The 19,828-nt window shown below is 40.5% G+C and overlaps 1 protein-coding gene across 1 annotated transcript in view; it reads left to right on the top strand.

Moving 5' to 3' along the window:
- ATM (ATM serine/threonine kinase) overlaps window positions 1-19,616 on the top strand; it is a 114,638-nt gene extending 95,022 nt beyond the window's left edge. Inside the window, 10 exon segments of the mRNA NM_001130828.1 lie at window positions 141-223; window positions 2,081-2,221; window positions 3,023-3,139; window positions 6,452-6,601; window positions 8,648-8,813; window positions 10,150-10,236; window positions 13,221-13,335; window positions 14,012-14,075; window positions 18,807-18,943; window positions 19,059-19,616. Of these exon segments, the coding sequence (NP_001124300.1) occupies window positions 141-223; window positions 2,081-2,221; window positions 3,023-3,139; window positions 6,452-6,601; window positions 8,648-8,813; window positions 10,150-10,236; window positions 13,221-13,335; window positions 14,012-14,075; window positions 18,807-18,943; window positions 19,059-19,242 (1,244 nt within the window). The 3' untranslated portion in view covers window positions 19,243-19,616.
- Window positions 19,617-19,828: the final 212 nt, after the last annotated feature.

The following is a 19,828-nucleotide window of genomic DNA, read 5'->3' as shown; positions in this document are numbered from 1 at the left end:
CTTCATTTCTGGGTCGAAGCCTGAACTGCAGATCAGCCACAGGTTTGGGGTCTGTGTTATCTGCTAAGTTCTTTTGCTTTAACTTCAGAGCTTTTCCTCAGCTTGTAGTTGTCACCAGAACCTCTTTCTTTTCTATATAGAAGGCATCAATATCCCAGCAGACCAGCCAATCACTAAACTGAAGAATTTAGAAGATGTTGTTGTTCCAACTATGGAAATTAAGGTAATTTACTATTAACCATCTTGACTTTATTATTGAACTAAATTCCTCTTACTTGGGTTAACCATTTGAAATAGAGCAAAAGTGGTTTAAAAATTGGCACTTCCATTTGTTTCAGCCTATAGTTTCTCCATAGACTTCCTTTACCTAAGCCTTCAAACACTTACAGAACTCTCCTGCTTTCTTTTCTTGTTCCATCAGTTTCACACCTCCCATCTTCCTTGGGAAGGTCTGTAGACTCACCTTCATTAGCCAAAAGAAGAAAAGATTCTTTGTGCTTATGCTAAGATTAATTTTTAACTTGGCAAGAAAGTCCCTAAATGCTTTATATTTTAAAAAGTCTGTGTGTTAGAATGTATTGACTGTCATGTATTATCCTATCAAGTAACACAGTATGTGTTATAGTATTAAATTAACTGTAATAGGGGATCCCTGGGGCTCAGCGGTTTGGCGCCTGCCTTTGGCCCTGGGCGCGATCCTGGAGTCCCGGGATCGAGTCCTGCATCGGGCTCCCGGCGTGGAGCCTGCTTCTCCCTCTGTCTGTGTCTCTGCCTCTCTCTCTCTCTATGTCTATCATAAATAGATAAATAAATCTTAAAAAATAAAAAAAATAAATTAACTATAATATAGGTAATACTTTTAGCTATGCTGTGGTGATATTTTATTGCTAGAAATGCCACATTAGTAAAGATGTGTATAATAATAGAGGTTATAGTGTAGTAATGGACTGTTCACTCTAGAGAACACACTGCTGGGCACCAGAGGGGAGGAGGGTGGGAGGAAGGGGAAAACAGGTGATGGGGATGAAGGAGCACACCTGTCGTGAGGAGCACCAGGTGATGTATGGAAGTGCTGAATCACTGTATTGTACATCTGAAACTAATAACTATGTTTACTAACTGGAATTAAAATAAAAACTTTTTTTAAATAATAAATTTATTTTTTATTGGTGTTCAATTTGCCAACATACAGAATAACACCCAGTGCTCAACCCGTCAAGTGCCCCCCCCTCAGTGCCCGTCACCCATTCACCCCCACCCCCGCCCTCCTCCCCTTCCACCACCCCTAGTTCATTTCCCAGAGTTAGGAGTCTTTGTGTTCAGTCTCCCTTTCTGATATTTCCCACACATTTCTTCTCCCAAAATAAAAACTTAAAAAACTTAAAAACAAAGATCATTTAACTACATTCTTAGTATACGTAGTTTTTTTATTCAAAATGAACTTCAGGGCAGCTCAGGTGGCTCAGCGGTTTAGCACCGCCTTCGGCAGGCCTGATCCTGGAGACCCAGGATCAAGTCCCACGTCAGACTCCCTGCATGGAGCCTGCTTCTCCCTCTGCCTGTCTCTCTCTCTCTCTCTCTGTCTCTCATGAATAAATAAATAAATCTTAAAAAAAAAAATGTAGCTTCGTCATATGGATTAACTAATACCTTTCCAGCTACACTGGCAAAGGTATTAGCAGTTCAGCCTAGCAGACCACCCTGTACACTTTTCTAAACTTTACCTCACGTGTTTTTGTGAGACATTTGCTGTTTCTCAGAGGACTTAACATAGACAAAGTCAGTGGTGAGACCTGAAACCAGGTTCTTTAGAAGCTTTTTGGCAACACTGTTCTAACACCGTGCACCCCAGGGTCAGTGAGATGCTTAGGGAGTTGACTTGTGTGACTTGATAAACCTTTCCAGTGTTGAATTTTGTTTCTTTCATTTAAACAAGAAGTAAATTATCACTTGAGCTCTTAACCTGCAATACACTGTCATACATCCCTCTATTTAATATTAAAATTGTTGTGTATATTTCATTATTCTTTAAAAGCACATAGTACACCTGGCCTATTCTCTCATTTATATGTTTTATTAGGTGGACCCCACAGGAGAATACAGAAATCTGGTGACTGTACAGTCATTTAAAGCAGAATTTCGTTTAGCAGGAGGTCTAAATTTACCGAAAATAATAGACTGTTTGGGGTCTGATGGCAAGGAAAGGAGACAGCTTGTCAAGGTGAGGCTCCCTCCAGTGATGCAGTCCCTGGTGGCTTAGTGGAAAAAGTCAAAGCAAAACTGTAATTGATACTTACATCCTGCTTTGAGCCTTTTCTTTTCTTTTCTTATTTATTTTATTTTATTTTATTTTATTTTATTTGAGCCTTTATTTCTCTTCTCAAAAATTGCTAGTGAGGAAAACTAATAGAATATAGATATATTATTTTCTAGAAGCCGATTGCTTTTCCTAAATTTTGTGTGTCTCTGGAAGGCCATCCTTCTAACAGTTGATTGAAGTAGAATGTACAGATATGAAGAGGTTAACAAGCAGCTTGTTAAGGAAACCATTAGGTGCTTGTTGCTTAGTTCCTGGAAGAGCTCAGGCTCAAGGCTCTTGCTTGGGCAGTCCTGAGGGCGGTGCTGTACACCCACCCTCTCACCTACCCCACCCCACCCCACTGCTGTGGAAGGCATCAGCAAGGGGCTGGTGGTCCCCTTAGTCTGCTCCCCAGCTCTCTGGGCCGCCAAGAGATAGTGCAGAGAGGACAGTGCCCTGCACCCCCCGAGCAGGAGCTCCAGTTAGCCCAGTGACAGAAGTGGCAAGGGGCGGGGGGGAGCATCTTTCCCGGTTGGTCCGGCCTGCCCAGTGGTACAGCTCATTCTGAGTGAGGGAATAGCGTTAGGTCTTAGTTATTAAAGAGACTGTGAGGATGTGCAGATTGACTGCTGAGCGCCCTTTCGTAGTCCTCATGTGGCTGGCTGCATGATTTTGTAATAAAGTGGATGATGCCCACTGATACATGCTGTGATCACTCCGAAGGGCCGTGATGACCTGAGACAAGACGCTGTCATGCAGCAGGTTTTCCAGATGTGTAACACATTACTGCAGAGGAACACAGAGACCAGGAAGAGGAAGCTGACTATCTGCACGTACAAGGTGATGACTTTCTGCTTCTGCTCCTCCATATGATGCCATTATGCAGACTAGGGCTCAAGCCAGTGTTTGCTGTGGGAGTACACACTGGAGACTTTGTGGGCCATGCAAGTTCTGTGTGGCAGAGTCACTGGAAAAATAACATGTTGTGGATGGTGGCTCAAGGGTCCTGGTTCATTTGCCCTTGGGCCATCTTCCCTGCTAATAATGAACCCTGTTTTTCCCTTAAGTTAGTCTATAAAAGCAGTCTTTTGTCAGATCACATACAGAATTTGGAAGGGCTGGTTCCTGACAAGATGAGTGAGTTATGTAGAGGTCTGAGGCTCAGCAAGCTTAAAGTAGAACTTTTAATTAATACCTCCACTGCCCATCCCCGCTTTCCCCCGCCAAACCCCAAACCAAGAACAACTGCTCTTGCACAGATCAGCAGATGCCTCAACCTTTACCCAGTTGCTCAGTCCAAAATCAGGAGGCAGTCTTTTCTTTTTGCTTTTACTACTATGGGAAATTTCAAACATAAACAGAAGTATGTAGAATAACGTAATGAATTCCCTTGTCACCCAGTTCCATTGGTGCTCAGCTCACGGATAAATTTGTTTCATTTCTGCTTCCCCTTGTCCCCTCCCCTCCAATATTATTTTGAAACAAAATGTCCGATCATTTCATCTGTAAACATTTATTTCACTGTATAGTTATATAAGAAAACAAAACAGAACCACAGTACTGTCCCCACTGCTAAGAGTTAGCAGTAATTCCTAAACACCATGTAGCAATATCAGCAAACCTTTGATCTCCCCTCTCTCTGCCTCTCTCAGATCTCACATCTGTTCCATCAGCAAGTCCCTGCTGGTCTGCTGTCCGTCGAGTCACAGTTGCGCCACCTCTGCCGTGCCTGCCCCGCAGTCACGTCTCTTCCATGATGCCTTGCTAACTCCTTCCTTCTTCCCTGGGCCCACCATAGCTCGTTTTATGCACAGCAGCTAGGATGATCTGATTACGAGATCTGAGATGGAATAAATCTGTCCTTTTCCTGTTCTGAATTCAGATGACTTGACTTATCCCTGAATGAAAGTGCTTTGCCCCTGCTGCTCTCGCAGCTGTGTCTGCTGCTCTCCCGCGCTGCCTTCTTGTGATCAATGCTCAGTTATCTCCCTGCTGTGCACTGCTCACCAGGTTTGCCTGCTGTGGCTGATATACGGTTTTGTTTCATTCAGCTCAGGGTCTCCTTACTCCCCAGGCCTGGAATAGTCTTCCCTCAGACCCTGCACTCCCTCCTGTACTTCATTTGATTTCTCTCCATGTCCCCTCCTCAAAGAGACCTTCTCTGACCATGTCTCTCACTTTTTAAATTTTATTTATTTATTTTTTAAAGATTATTTATTTATTTATTCATGAGAGACACGGAGACACAGGCAGAGGGAGAAGCAGGCTCCCTGCAAGGAGGCTGATGCAGGACTCTATCCCAGGACCCTGGGATCACGACCTGAGCCAAAGGCAGATGCCCAACCACTGAACTACCCAGGCGCCCCTCTTACTCACTTTTTTAGATGCCTGTTTTATTCTATTAAACACATAATAGACTCTCAACATAGTTAATAAATTAATGAAAGGCCTCCTTAGGACACAAGACGCAAAACAGTTCAGCATATTTGAGTATGTTAAAATAAAAAATTTATAGAATTAGATTCTAGAAAGATAAGTGACCAACTAAGGAAAATTAGTTTTTAATAATAATACTAGTAACAACAAAGGATTATTATAATCTTAATAACAAGGGATTTCTATACAGAATGTATAAATAGCTCTCACAGACCAGTTATAAAAAGACTAATATGTCAGTAGAAAATGGGTAAAGGAAACAGACAACTCAAGAAGAAAATATTTGAATGGCCAGTGAGCCCATTAAATTTTGCTGAGCATCACTGAGCATCTGAAAATATGGATTGAAACCACAGTGAGGGGATCCCTGGGTGGCTCAGCAGTTTAGCGCCTGCCTTTGGCCCAGGGTGTGATCCTGGAGGCCTGGGATTGAGTCCCACGTCGGACTCCCTGCATGGAGCCTGCTTCTCCCTCTGCCTGTGTCTCTGCCTCTCTCTCTCTCTCTCTCTCTGTGTCTCTCATGAGTAAATAAATAAAATCTTTAAAAAAAAAAAAAAAAGAAACCACAGTGAGATACTATTGTGTACTTTGCAGATTGGCACAATACTAGATGCTAAATCAGCATAAGCACTTTGGATGGTTATTTGACAATATCTGGTTGATTAAAGAGAAGATGCACATACCCTGTGACCCAGGTATTGAGTTCCTGGGTGTATACATGCCCTCGAGAAAATGAGATACATTCACTTGTCCACTAGTTCTCACAGCAGTAAAGGGAAATCCACAAAGAAGTAAGTCTTAATTAATATGCAGGTTGCATAACGTGGGTAATTATGGTATTCTTATACAACATATGGTTGTTAAAACAAATGATTTAGGGTTACATATACAATGCACCTAATGGTAAAATAGTGTTGAATGAGAAAAAAAACCAAATTGCAGAGGCATTCACTGAGTTTAACAGTCTTTTATTTAAATGTTTACCACTATTTATGTATATATTGCCTTGAAATAAAAATATACCAAAAAAATACATGAACACGCTCAGGTTAGCAGTCATCCTAATTGTGGGGAAAACTTCACAAATGCGGCCAGGAAGGATCACAAAGGAAGCTTCATCTCTTAACAGCAAATGGGAGAAAAATCTTACATTTGATAAGGTTTTTTAGTGGGTAAGAGGATGTTTGTTTATATCATTTTCTCTGCTTTATGTTTATATATATGCCATAATTTTTATTTTTTCCAGTAAGATTGGCTCATTTTATGTTCAGGAATACATTTCCTCTTGGTGTAGCAAACAAGACTCTGAAGCAAGAATACATTTACTTAACAAAGTATATTAGTATTAAGACTATATTCATTATTTTCCAAAGTGAAGTTTTTCAGATTGTTTGAAATTAAAAGCATAAGGAAAGCTGGTAATTCATCTGCTAAATGGAGGAAACTGGCTCAATGAGATGAAGCTGAAAACCATAGCAGGGCCTACCTCTCAGGGAATTACTGAGATGGAGCAGAGCAGGTCCTCATGAGTCTCAGCCACAGGCTAGAAAATCTTATTCTTGGAGCCTATGTGTATTTTCTGTTGCTTAACTCCCCTCGACACAGAAATAGCAAGACAATTGAAAGAGCTGCTCTCCACTGACTCTGGTAGTTGAGCAGTCATCCCATGTTCTTGGATACGCTTCCAGTAATCAAAAGGTATCTCCTCTGATGCAGGTGGTTCCGCTTTCTCAGCGAAGCGGGGTTCTCGAATGGTGCACGGGAACCGTCCCTATTGGTGAGTTTCTTGTCAACAATGAGAATGGTGCTCATAAGAGATACAGGCCAGAGGACTTGAGTGCCCTTCACTGCCAGAAGAAAATGATGGTGAGTGACACTCAGAAATTTAAGTTATTCCAAAATTATGTGCCAGCTGCTACAGCTGACAGCTATCAAATGTTAAGAGTACACGATGCTTCAGCTTCATCAGCTGATGATCCTAAGAAAGCTCACTCGCCAGCATGAAAGTGTGTGTGATACAGGAAGGTTTTTAAACTATATAAAGTGCCAACTCTTGTCTGACGAGAGGTTTAACATTTGGTGGAATGTTAATTTCCTTCCAGTCTGGGGTAAGCTAATTTAAACAAAACACTAACTAAAACCAAAAAACAGATAATGAAATATATATATATTTTTAAAGATTATATTTATTCATGAGAGAGAGAGAGAGAGAGAGAGAGAGGCAGAGACACAAACAGAGGGAGAAGCAGGCTCCATGCAGGGAGCCTGATGTGGGATTCGATCCCAGGACTCCAGGATCACGCCCTGGGCTGAAGGCAGGCGCCCAACTGCTGAGCCACCCAGGGATCCCTGAAATAATTTTTATATAAAACTAATAGACCTTTTAAGACCTTGGCCACATTATGCTGGCCATGTGGCCTGACATTGACCCGACATGTCCTTTCTCCCAGGCACTGTGCTGACACTTCACGAATGTTAGGACTAGTCATCATCATACCTACCCCTTTTTACCCTCTCACTTTAAAATGTAAGGAAGTTCAGAAATTTAACTTACCCAGGTTAATGAGCTAATGGTGGAGCAAGGATTTGAATCTTCTCATCCAACCCTAAGATTCATTGCTTTCCCTCTTATTGTGTTTTCTGTTATGTATGTTTTTAAATGAGTAGTAAGCTGCCACTGGCGTTGTGATGGGATGCTGTCCTGGGTACCAGGGGAACCCAGGGGAAGAAGTAGTTCATTCTACCTTCAATGGGCAGGAGTGGAGTCAGATTCAGAAGGCTTCATAGGCAGTGGCTGTTGAGCCGAGATTACTGATTGAGTCAGGTTTCTAAGCAGGAGGAGCACGGAAGCAAAGGGAAGGAGGCATGGATAGGCAGAGAAAGCAGGAGGAGGAGATAAAGGAGACTGGAGCAGTAGTTGTTATAACAAAATGGAGGGTTGCTTCATGGAACCCTAAGAGCTTTGTACTTTGTCCTGTAGGCCGTGCCAAACTCTTGGGAAGGATAGTGACACCAGATTTGCATTTTAGAGAAAGAACTTACAGCACTGTGGGCTACCATTTTGAGAAGCTGACTCGAGGCGTGATACGGAGGCCCTGAATTAAGACTAATACAAGTAGGAATGGAGAAGAAGGGGTATATACCAGAAATATGAAGGAGGCAAATAGGATTTGGTTGCTAAAAAAAAAAAAAAAAAAAAAAAAAAAAAGATTTGGTTGCTGATTAGAAGGGGGGTTGGGAGAAAAAAGTAATCAGTTATGCCCAGTTTTTGGGTGGTGGGGTAGATGGAGGGGCTCTTTACTGTATAGAAGAGAGGAGGTGGTGGAGGCTTGCTGAGGGTGAGAAGGTAAAGCGTTTGGACGTGATCTAAGTGAAGATGCTGAGTGGGCATTCAGAGAAGCTGGAGCTTAATAAAGATATGTGACCTGGAGACAAGGATGTGGGGTCATCACATGGGTGGGGGTTGAGCCCACTGAGGTAGAAGAGCTTTGCTGCAGGAAAATCTTACCTGGTGAGAAGATATCAGAGGATGGATCTGAGACACGTCAGTGACTTCACCATCCTGCAGCAATTTTTCCATTCTTCTTGCTTCTCTGTGTCCTGTTGTGCCCTGGTGCTGAGCAACCTCCTTAGCCCATCTGGAGCCACCTCTGGCTGTTCTGTGTTTACTTTCACACAGATTACAGAATCATTCAGGTTAGAACTGAATTAAAACAGTCCCTGGCACTGTGCCTCCTCCTCTGAGATTCACGGTTTCCCTGACCAGACTCTTAGCTTCCTGGGGGTGAATGGTACCTCACTCACCTGTTGCCTCTGCATCTGTCGTACTATTTTCTGTTTAGAAACTCTCAGTAGACGTTTAAAGTAGTTGAACACAATATTGAGAAAATTTTATATTTGATCTTTTTAAAGGATGTACAAAAAAAGTCTTTTGAAGAGAAATATGAAACTTTCATGGATATCTGCCAAAAATTTCAGCCAGTTTTCCGTTACTTCTGCATGGAAAAGTTCTTGGACCCAGCTGTTTGGTTTGAGAAGCGACTGGCTTATACTCGCAGTGTGGCCACTTCCTCGATTGGTAATCTTCTGTCCATCTTATTAGCTGGTGTGCCCTAGCTGCTTCCTGGGGGTGATGGTGCTGATGGAGCTGGTCAGCCAGACCACCCTCCTCGTTCCATCATCATGCTTTGTGTTCCTCCCGACCCTCGGCTCATAACTGTAGCTCTTCCGAGCTTTTGCAGGACAGAATTCTCCAAAGAGAAAAGTCCGGCTCTTCTTTATTCAGTAGTGAACATGGTGTGTTTTCAGTCTTCCCTCCATCTGTTATTTTCTGAGATCGTCTTTGGGAAATCATAAAACTCACAATAGCTATATTTAACTCCTTTAATTATTGTTGTTGTTTAGCACAGAATCTCTGTTATCACCCAATAACTGAATCTTTTTAATAGAATTTTGTATTTGGATTAAAAATCATGATCTGCACTGAAATATGCAGTGCATAATACATATTTTGACCTTGTTTTTTTAATTGGTAAAGACTGGAATAGCTTGACAGGGCAATTAGCAAAATTCTAGAGTATAAAAACTAATTTGAACACCAGAGATCTTCTAATCTATTGATTTTTTAATTAATAAAGACCATCCCTCCATCTCTTAGGTAGCATACCCCAGAAAGGCAGGGTGTGTATATTCTGAACAAATTCTAGGTAATTACAAAACGCTCTTCTTTGTAGAATCATTGAGAATCACTAATCTGATTCAACAAATTGAGTTTTTAAATAAGAAAGTCGGCCCAATTAATGACCAAGCTGGCCTGGTGCATAGGTGTCCTCACTCCCTCCCTCTCTACTGTTTTTTCTGTCATACCACATGGTGTTTTCCATTAGGTCAGAAGTACTCAGGTATACCACATCTATCTTAAAAACAGAAATGCAGTTTTTCCTGGACATATACCTGATGAAATGAATTAATGATTAATTTATGTTAAGTATAATTCATTTAGCAGAAGAAAGTTTCACTGAAAAATGAAGAACTTACCCATAGTCTTCTCAATTTAAAAGTGTACTTAATAGTTGAGTGCATATAATGCCCTGCTTTGACCCTTCTCAATAATAGGTCTCAACTTTAACTACAGTAATTTTCAAAGAACAAATATTTTTAAGTGCATATTTATTAGTAAGGGGGAAGCTTTTTTTTTAGCACATCATCTAGGATTTGTAAAATGCATACTAATGAAAACAGCTAGTAAGATTTGACTGAAAGTGGCAAGTATGTACATATTATCCTTTAAGCTGAATAGCCTATGCTGCTTAAAAATCAAGTTGTCAGTGGTCTTAGTAGAAATTATGGCTAAATGCTTTCTAGAAATAGATGATACCAGTGATTTCAGGTTGGTTTGTTGTTATTTTCCCCAGTTGGTTACATACTTGGACTTGGTGATCGACATGTGCAGAATATCTTGATAAATGAGCAGTCTGCAGAACTTGTACATATAGATTTGGGTAAGTAATAAAAGATTAGAGATGCATCTGTATTCTATTTATTAAATATTTGGTCTTAAGAAATAATATTTGCCCCCAGAATGTTATGGAGACAAATAGAACAAAGTAATAAATGTTTAAAAAAAAAAAAAAGCATAAACACATGCGGGAGGGAATAGCTAACTCTGCCAAGATAATGAGTGAAACTTACTACAACAGGTGACATTTAAGCTGGTTCTTAAGGAAAGGAAAGATAATCCAGACAGGAGAGAGAGCAAATATGAAATGGGGAATAATGAAGATGTAACATACAGGAATGGCAAGACATTATAGATGTGGCCGGAGTGAAGGTGCCTGTAGTTGAGTAGCTGGTGAGGTAGCTTGGTACAAACAAGACTGTAAAAAGCCAGGTTAAGACTCTGGGAAACGAACTAGGGGTGGTGGAAGGGGAGGAGGGCGGGGGGTGGGGGTGAATGGGTGACGGGCACTGAGGGGGACACTTGACGGGATGAGCACTGGGTGTTATTCTGTATGTTGGTAAATTGAACACCAATAAAAAATTAATTTATTAAAAAAAAAAGAAAATAAATTTATTACTAAAAAAATAAATATCCTGTGAAAGAAATTTGGTTTAATTATAGTACTTCAGATGTAATCTATGCAGCCATTAGAAATTATGTCATAGAATACTTGACATAGATAAATATAGGTTGTGTTTTTTTCCTTAAAAAAAAACAGACTTTTAACTTTAATCTCTTAAACAAGGGGAAGTAAATGCAGATATATTTAAGTAGGGCACAACTATTATTTAATTACTGGAAAAATAATTTGGGGAGCGGTACTGGCAGTAGAAAGACCAGTTAGGACCAGCATAATAGTTCAGACAAGAAAGGATGATGATTTGGATCAAAGCTGTAGAGGTGAGGAGATGGGATATGGGGGATATTTCATAGGAACCTGCACCAAGGGTGTCCGACGTGGCAGCAGCAGGAGAAGGGACTCCAGGATAACTGACATTTCTAGCTAAGGAACACAGCAGGTTTTGTGAAGAACCAAAAAGCAGTAAGTTTACATTTGCACAGTGGTTTTAGGTATTAATGGGACTTCCAGGTATAAAGGGCAATTTAATATACAGGAAGGCAAAGAGGTTGAGCAAATGGTAGAGCTGTAGAACCTTCCGCTAATAGATTTCAGTTGAGGTCACTAGACAGGAGGAGGTTCTGATCTTCTCTGTAATCCTTGGTAAAGAGGACTAAGGTTAGAATCCTAAGGAATGCCAGCTTTGAAAAGCCTGAGTCAGAAAACAAAAGATTGAGGAATAAGCAACAAGTCATGGGAACGAGGAGGCAGGGATATCTTGGAAGGCAGAGGAGGAAAATTTTTCATGAAGTGCTCAGTAGTGTCTGATATGGCAGGTCAGATAAGAGCAACACTGAAAACAGAGCTTTGAATTTAACAGTTAATCAGTGTTAGCAGTCTAGGAAGTAATTCGGATAGAATAGAGGAGGTGAGATTGTGGAAAGGTAGGGACTGAACAGAGGTTGGGATGTGCAGACCAAGAACATGCAGCTGTTTGCAAGAGGTTTAGAAGGACAGGAGAGACATTCGCTGTAGAGATGGGGAGACATGCTTGAGCATTTTGTTTTGTTTTGAGGGGTTTTTTTATTTGCTTTTTTTAAGGTGAGAGAAATGTGAACATATTCTATATTGATAAGCTAGAGGAGTGAGACAGAGATCTGGAAATAGCTAGGGAAGTCCTAAAGCAGAGGGGATACACAGAGGGTGCTTTAGCTTTTCCACTGAGAGGAGGAAGTCTTGAGCTCGAGGGGAAAGAATTGGAGGGAAATTACATCTGCTGTTGTTTTAACTGGGAAAATGAAAGTATGCTTGCTGAACCTCAGAGGGATGATACCTGGTCTTGGGAGAAGAGTACAGTGTCAACTGGCCTCCACAGAGGTGAGACCAAGAGCCGAGTGGAGAGAGTGAACGAAACAGCGTATCGCACAGTCCACAGGGTGCTTGCCTGCTGTGAGGACACCTGTATTTGCAGGGGAGCCAGTAGTGTTTTCCACACCTTCCTCTAGCATCCCTGGAGTCTCAGCTGTGGATTGGAATGGAGCAGTATGGAGGAGGCCAGGGGTGAAGGGGATGGGAGGTAGTAGCGAGAGGGACCAAACCTGAGTGGAGTAGAGAAAGAAAAGAGGCTGACGAACTAGAAATCTCAATGAGTTTGAAGACTCTTCAATAAGAATAAGGAGGTAGAAGAGATTTCAGTTAGAATGTGGAATTTAAGATTTCTAAAAAGGGTACAGTCTTAGGAAGTTATAAGTTCTGTAGTATAATCTATATAAGTCGTTTGCTGAGAGAGGAAGATTGATTTTCATTAGAATAGAGAAGATTATTATATGGCTTTCCCCAGAATGAGTTCAGTTATAAAGTTATAAAAGAGTAGTGATGGCTGGAAGCACAAGGTGGGTGGGGGCAGTAGGCCTCAGGAGGGTTGTGGGTGGCTCTAAATGGGGCAGCGTGAGGGATCCTTGTGATGAAGGATCAGTGTCTGTGTCCTGGCTATGAGGCTGTTCTGTATAGTTTTGCAAGATGTTATCATTGGGCGAAAATGAATAAAGAGTGTATGGGATATTTTGTATTTTATGTATTGTTATCTTACAACTGCATATGACTGTAGTTATCTCAGAATAAAGAGTTTCACTTAAAAATTTTATTAATATGTAGCCAATGTATATATATATTCAAATACATATAAATTAAGATTATATGCATATTTGGCATTTTAAATCCTACCCATAACTATTTCATTTTTTAAAATTACCCTTTAATCTAGAACTTCTCTAATTATGTGTTGAAGTAGTTACACTTTTTAGAGTTGAGGAGCATCTCCTAGACAGTGGCAGAGCAGAAACACAATGAACTGCTGTGAGTTCTGGGCCATGGGGGAGGACAGTTTGCTGTGGCACCTCCTAACCTTGCTGTACTGTTTACTTTAGGAGTTGCTTTTGAACAGGGTAAAATCCTCCCTACTCCTGAAACAGTTCCTTTCAGGCTCACCAGAGATATTGTGGATGGGATGGGCATTACTGGTGTTGAAGGCGTCTTCAGAAGGTAAGTGTTTAAAAGTGTTGGAAGCAGGTGGTTTTTTGTGTCAAAATTGTTTGGATTATTGATTTCTATAGATGATAAAATTCACTGCTAAATTACCTCCCAGTGATTTATGGGTAGTAAGGAAAACCCTGGGGTAAAGATAGTAATAGTTTCCCCTTCTCCAAACCGTCTGCAACCTCACCCTCTAGAGCATCCATAGCTGTCCTTCCCAGCACCCTCTGGAAGCAGCTTGCCTCTTCGTTAATGCCTCTGCCCTGCGAACTCTCTTTATTGCTTGGAACTCCTCCAGGTGTCAATTGTCGGGCATATAATCTGCACTAAAGGAGTGTATGATGGGCCAGTTTCTGCTAAAAGCACTTCGCAGTTGTGTCTAGTTTTCCCAGCATTGGTCCATGTGCTCAGCTTTTAATAGAGTAAATTCTAGGCAAAGTGAACTAACTATTACCACAATCAATGACTGAAGTGTTTCATAGTAGTACCATGTTATTCTTCTAAATGCTTAGCATAAATTCACATAGATATTTATATTCCTCTCAAAAACATTTATTGAAACCACAGTCTGCCTAGTACTGTGCTCTTTGCGATGTTAATTTGGGAATTATTAACAAGAGTAGTCTCGGCACAGTATACATGAATATGTTAGAAACATAACAAAATCCATATTTTGTGTTCGTAGATGCTGTGAGAAAACCATGGAGGTTATGAGAAGCTCTCAGGAAACCCTGTTAACCATTGTGGAGGTAAAGTGTATTATAAGGAAGTCCTTATTTCTCTGTCATTACATTGTGTGTGTTGTTAGGATATCACTGATTTGGGTAGCCCTAGTGGCTCAGCGGTTTAGTGCTGCTTTCAGCCCGGGCATGATCCTGGAGACCCAGGATCGAGTCCCATGTTGAGCTCCCTGCATGGAGCCTGCTTCTCCCTCTACCTGTGTCTCTGCCTCTTTCTGTGTGTGTGTGTCATGAATAAATAAATAAGTCTTTTAAAAAAAAAAAAGGATATCACTGATTTGAGGATTTAATGTGGTGGGACAATGCTGGGCAGCTGGAGGGAGGAGGGTATGCACATTGGTCAATAGTGGTTGAGAAACGACTCCAGTCCTCAAGTTTCCAGGCATTTTATAGCATTATAAGTCATCTCTAATGCTTAATTCATAAATCAGCACTATGACATATTAGCTCTTTCCTATGGCATTACCTGCTTTCAGAATGGTTTCCATTAGGGTGTTGAGAGAAATCAGGAAGTTATATCTCCTTTGCCTCTGCCCCAGGTTCAGAACATTTTATCACAGCTTCATGTGGGTCAGGCAGAAGGAGAAGGAGGAACACCAGATTTCCAGTCCTGAATGACATTAGCTCTACCCAGGGGAGAATTCTGTATGTACAGCAGTGATTTAGCACCCTGGTAAAGAGTATGTGGGGCAAGAGACCAGTAGTGTTTCCTCCACAGGGAAATGTCAGAGGTGGAGCACAGGTGAGCCTCCCTCACTTACAGCCCTTTAGCCTTTATTCCTTTAACCTGGTGCTACTGTACCGGCTGTACTTTAATATCACCGTACAGCTTGAAAGAAATTCTGATGCTGACCATATTCAAACCATACTTCTGGGGATGGGGCAGGACCGTTTGTGATTTTTTTTTTAAAGCTATTGACATCTAATGGGTGGAGGCCAGAGATGTACCCTGTAGTGCATAGGACAGTCCCTGCAACAATAAAGTATTCAGCCCAAAAGTGTTAGTAGTGCCAGGGCCAAGAAACCCTGCTGTAGCTTAACCAGTCTCTGTTCCTTTATTGTTTTCATTCAGCCACTTCTGTTCTGATAGTAAGACTAGTGTCCATTTTTTAAAGTACTCTGGTTCTTCCTTGATTTCAAAATTTGCAAATATGACTCCTCTAAACAGAAGTCCTAGGGTTTAGAATAATTTGTGTTGTTTCTCTGCTGAAATCCTTCTAATTATAGAAGCCTCCATTCCTTTTCATTAATTGATTAATAAGATGTACCTCCCTGTGGGTTCAAACTGAAGCAACCATCAACCTCATATGGACTGCTATATGCAGACCCTACCTGCAAACCTAATGGTAACCACAAATCCAAAACCATTAATAGACATGCAAAGAATAAAGAGAAAGGAGTTCAAGTGTATCACTAAAGAAAGCCAGTAAGCCATGAAAGAGAGAAAAGAAAGGGTCAGAGAAAAACTACAAAATAACCATAAAACAAGTAACAAAATGGCAATAAATACATAACTATCAAGAATTAGTTTGAATGTGAATGGACTACATATTCCAATCAAAGGACAGGGTGATGGAATGGACAAAAAGACAAGACCCATCCATATGCTGTATACAGGAGACTCATCTCAGACCCAAAGACACCTGCAGATCGAAAGTGAGGGGATGGAGAACCATCTGCCATGCTAATGGATGTCAAAAGAAAGCTGGAGTAGCAATACTTAGACAAAATAGACTTTAAAACAAAGACTGTAATAATGAACACACAATGTAATAATAATGGGGACAGTCCAACATGAAGATATAACAATTGTAAACATTTATGCCTGCGACACTGGAGCAGCCAGATACATAAAACAGTTAATAACAAACGTAAGGAACCAATCAATAGTAATACAATAATAGTGGGAGACTTTAACACCCATCTTACATTGATGGACCAATCTTTTCAAACAGAAAATCGGCAAGGAAACAGTGGCTTTGCATAACCAACTGGACCAGATAGACTTAACAGATATATTCAAAACATTCCACCTTAAAATACTAGAATCCACATGGAACATTCTTCAGAATAGATCACACAACAAGTCTCACCAAATTCAAAAGGATTGAGGTCATACTGTGCATCTTTTCTGACCACAATGATACGAAACAAAAAGTCAACCAAAAGAAAAAATCTGGAAAAGACCACAAATACATGAGGGTTAAATAACATACTACCAAACATTGAATGAGTCAACCAAGAAATCAAAGATATCAAAAAGTACATGGAAACAAATAAAAATGAAAACACAGTGGTCCAAAATCTTGTGATGCAGCAAAAGCAGTTTTAAGAGGGAAGTTTTTAGCAATACAGGCCTACCTTAAGAAGCAAGAAAAATCCCAAATAACCTAACCTTACACCTAAAAGAACTAGAAAAAGTACAAACAAAACCCATACCAGTGGACAGAAGGAGATAATAAAATTAAGAGCAGAAATAAATAGAAACTAAAAAACAATAAAAAAAAAAAAAATGAAACCAGGAGCTGGTCCTTTGAAAAGATCAACAAAATTGATAAACCTCTAGCAAAATTTATCAAAAAAAAAAAGAAGAATCAAAATCACAAATGAAAGAGGAGAAATAACAATCAGCACCACAGAAATACAGTTATAAGAAAATACTATAAAAACTATGGCAATGAATTAGACAACCTGGAAGAAATGGATAAATTCCTAGAAACATGTAACTTACCAAAACTAAAGCAGGAAGAAGTAAAAAATTTGGACAGACTAATTGATTGCCAGCAAGAAATGTTGGGAGTTTTTTTGATTACTGATTCAAATAAAAGTCCAGGACCAGATGGCTTCAGAAGCGAATTCTACTGAACATGTAAAGAAGAATTAATACCTATTCTCATATTAAAAAAAATAATAATAATAATACCTATTCTCAAACTATCCCAAAAAATAGATAAAGAAGGGAAACTTCCAGACTCATTTTATGAGGCCAGTATCACCCTGACACTGAAACCAGGTAAGTAGAACATAAAAAAGAGAACTACAGGCCAATATCTCTGATGAATATAGATGCAGAAACCTTCAACAAAATACCAGCAAACCAAATCCAACATTACATTAAAAAAATCATTCACCATGGTCAAGTGGGATTTACTCCTGGTTGCAGGGTGGTTTGGTATTTGCAAATCAAGCAACCTGTTACAATATGTTTTTGTTTAAAGATTTTTATTTATTTATTCATGAAAGACACACAGAGAGGCAGAGACATGGGCAGAGGAAGAAGCAGGCTCCATGCAGGGAGCCCAATGTGGGTCGATCCCAGGTCTCCAGGATCAAGCCCTGGGCTGAAGGCAGGCTCTAAACCACTGAGCCACCCAGGGATCCCAAATATGTTGATAAGAGAAAGGATAAAAAGCATATTATAATTTCAATAGGTGCTTAAAAAGCATTAAATGACAAAGTAGACATCCATTCATGATAAAAGCCCTCAACAAAGTAGGTTTAGAAGGAACATACTTCAACATCATAAAGGCTTGATATAAAAAACCCTCAGCAAACATCATCCTCAGTGGGGAAAAACAGAGCTTTTCCTGTAAGGTCAGGAACAACACAAGGATGTCCACTCTCACCACTTTTATTCAACATAGTACCAGCCTCAGCAATCAGACAACAACAACAAAAATAATAAAAGGCATCCAAATTGGTAAGAAAGAAGTAAAACTGCCACTATTTGCAGATGACATGATACCAAAAATAGGAAACCCAGAATATCCCACCAAAAAACTACTAGGGCTGATAAATGAGTTAAGTCACAGGCTACAAGATCAATGTGCAGAAATCTGTTGCAGATTAGCAGAATATTCCACCATGACAGAATTGTAACACTTCTTGCTGCTGCCTTTTCTGTTTTCTCAGTACTTCTGTAAGCTGGGACTGTAAAGTCCCTTTGAGCATTACATGTTTCATTCATAGGGGTGTACTGCATCAGCACTATCAAGTCTGCTCATCTGTTTCATGCTGCCTCAGGCAATGCCCAGGGCCATTAAAAATGTGGCGGGCTCTGACTTTGAATATCTGTGGTTTGTGCATAAGTTCAAGGGTTCCTGTGTAACTCCAGTTGGGCACTGACATGGCTTTACAGTTCAGAGATCCAGACCAGGTTCACCCACAAAAGGGAACTTGGGTTTTGAGGAGGTTTCAATAAAATATACCTTTTGTTTTTTTCCCAGTGGAATTTGGAACTAATTGAGAGAAAAAGAAAAGAGCCTTAAGAATAGACACCAGAATGTTAGCTTTATTACTGGTAAAATTATTGGAGAACATGGTGTAGGAGTGAAGCCCAAACAGGCTTGCTGGTGCAGTCCAGCTCCCACACGTGATCTGTCTGTTCAGCCCACCTGAGGGAGAGATGGGGCAGGCACAGGTGAAGAGGAAGAGAGCTAGAAGGAAGGAAGTGTTCTTGTCTCTCTTTAATAGAGGAGTTTCACCCAGTCAGGAAACAGCTTAAGGGATGTCACCACCCCCAACCACAGAGGAAGAATGGATTCAGAATGGGATCAAAGGCCCAGAGCACTAGCCTAGCACAGTTTCCCCCACAAGGGAACAGGAAGTGCCTGCGATGGGTCTTCCCTGTCCCATGTCACCTGCCATTTGACTGGCCTCTGTACTGTTTTTCACGCTGGTTCCTCTTTGAGTACCTCATCAGAAAGCACGTTGTTCTTCTAACACATATGTTCTGTCTAGGTTCTCCTGTACGACCCCCTGTTTGACTGGACTATGAATCCTCTGAAAGCTTTGTATTTACAGCAGAGGCTGGAGGATGACACTGAGCTCCACTCCACTCCCAGTGGAGATGACCAGGAATGCAAACGCAGTCTCAGGTGAGCAGATTTTCCTGTTGCTAAAGCCCAAGGCCCTTTAGCCTGTCCCACCTCACTACCACCTGTGTGTTTGTCACTAGTCCCACCTCACTACCACCTGTGTGTTTGTCCTTAGTGACAGTGACCAGAGTTTCAACAAAGTAGCAGAGCGTGTCTTGATGAGATTACAGGAGAAACTGAAAGGAGTGGAAGAAGGAACGGTGCTCAGTGTGGGGGGACAGGTGAATCTGCTCATACAGCAAGCTATGGACCCCAAAAATCTCAGCCGACTTTTCCCAGGATGGAAAGCGTGGGTATGATGCAGTATATGGATTTCCCTGCAGTTCCACTTTTAAAAAATGATATTGTGGCCTTCGTTTTTAACCCATCCAACAGACTTTGTATAGGTACAAATATTTAAGTGAACTATTTACTGTGTTTTAAAAAAATGTTTAATACTTGACTCAGTCACCTCAAGAGAACTTGACAGTCTCAAGGAAAATCTTTTCTCTCAGCTTTTAGAAATAAGTGTCATTCATGCTGTACTTCTACCTAACCATTTGGTTTTTCTTCTCAAGTATGTACTACTGTTGTTCTCAGTAGAATCACTGACAGACTTTAGCTGAAAATGGAAGCAACTGGAGGAGAGAACATGAATTTGGTATGAATTAGGAGAAAGAAAGAAACTGCTGGTTTGAGGTAGATTTTTAATTAACACTTGTTTCCCAGATATTATGTATGAATGATGTTATTTGGTATTAATTTATAAAAGGAAGAAAAAGCTTTAAAATTGTAAGCATTTATGTATCATGGTAGAACTACATTAAAAATAAGGAATGTTGAAAGCAAATTAGTACTTAAATATTTTCAGTAAGATTTCCCAGTGTTACTGAATAATGAAGTTGT

The sequence above is a fragment of the Canis lupus genome, chromosome 5 (assembly GCF_011100685.1).
Source record: "Canis lupus familiaris isolate Mischka breed German Shepherd chromosome 5, alternate assembly UU_Cfam_GSD_1.0, whole genome shotgun sequence".
Taxonomy (NCBI): domain Eukaryota; kingdom Metazoa; phylum Chordata; class Mammalia; order Carnivora; family Canidae; genus Canis; species Canis lupus.
The sequence above is the reverse complement of the archived record's forward strand: the minus strand, read 5'-3'. Positions and strand labels throughout refer to the sequence as shown.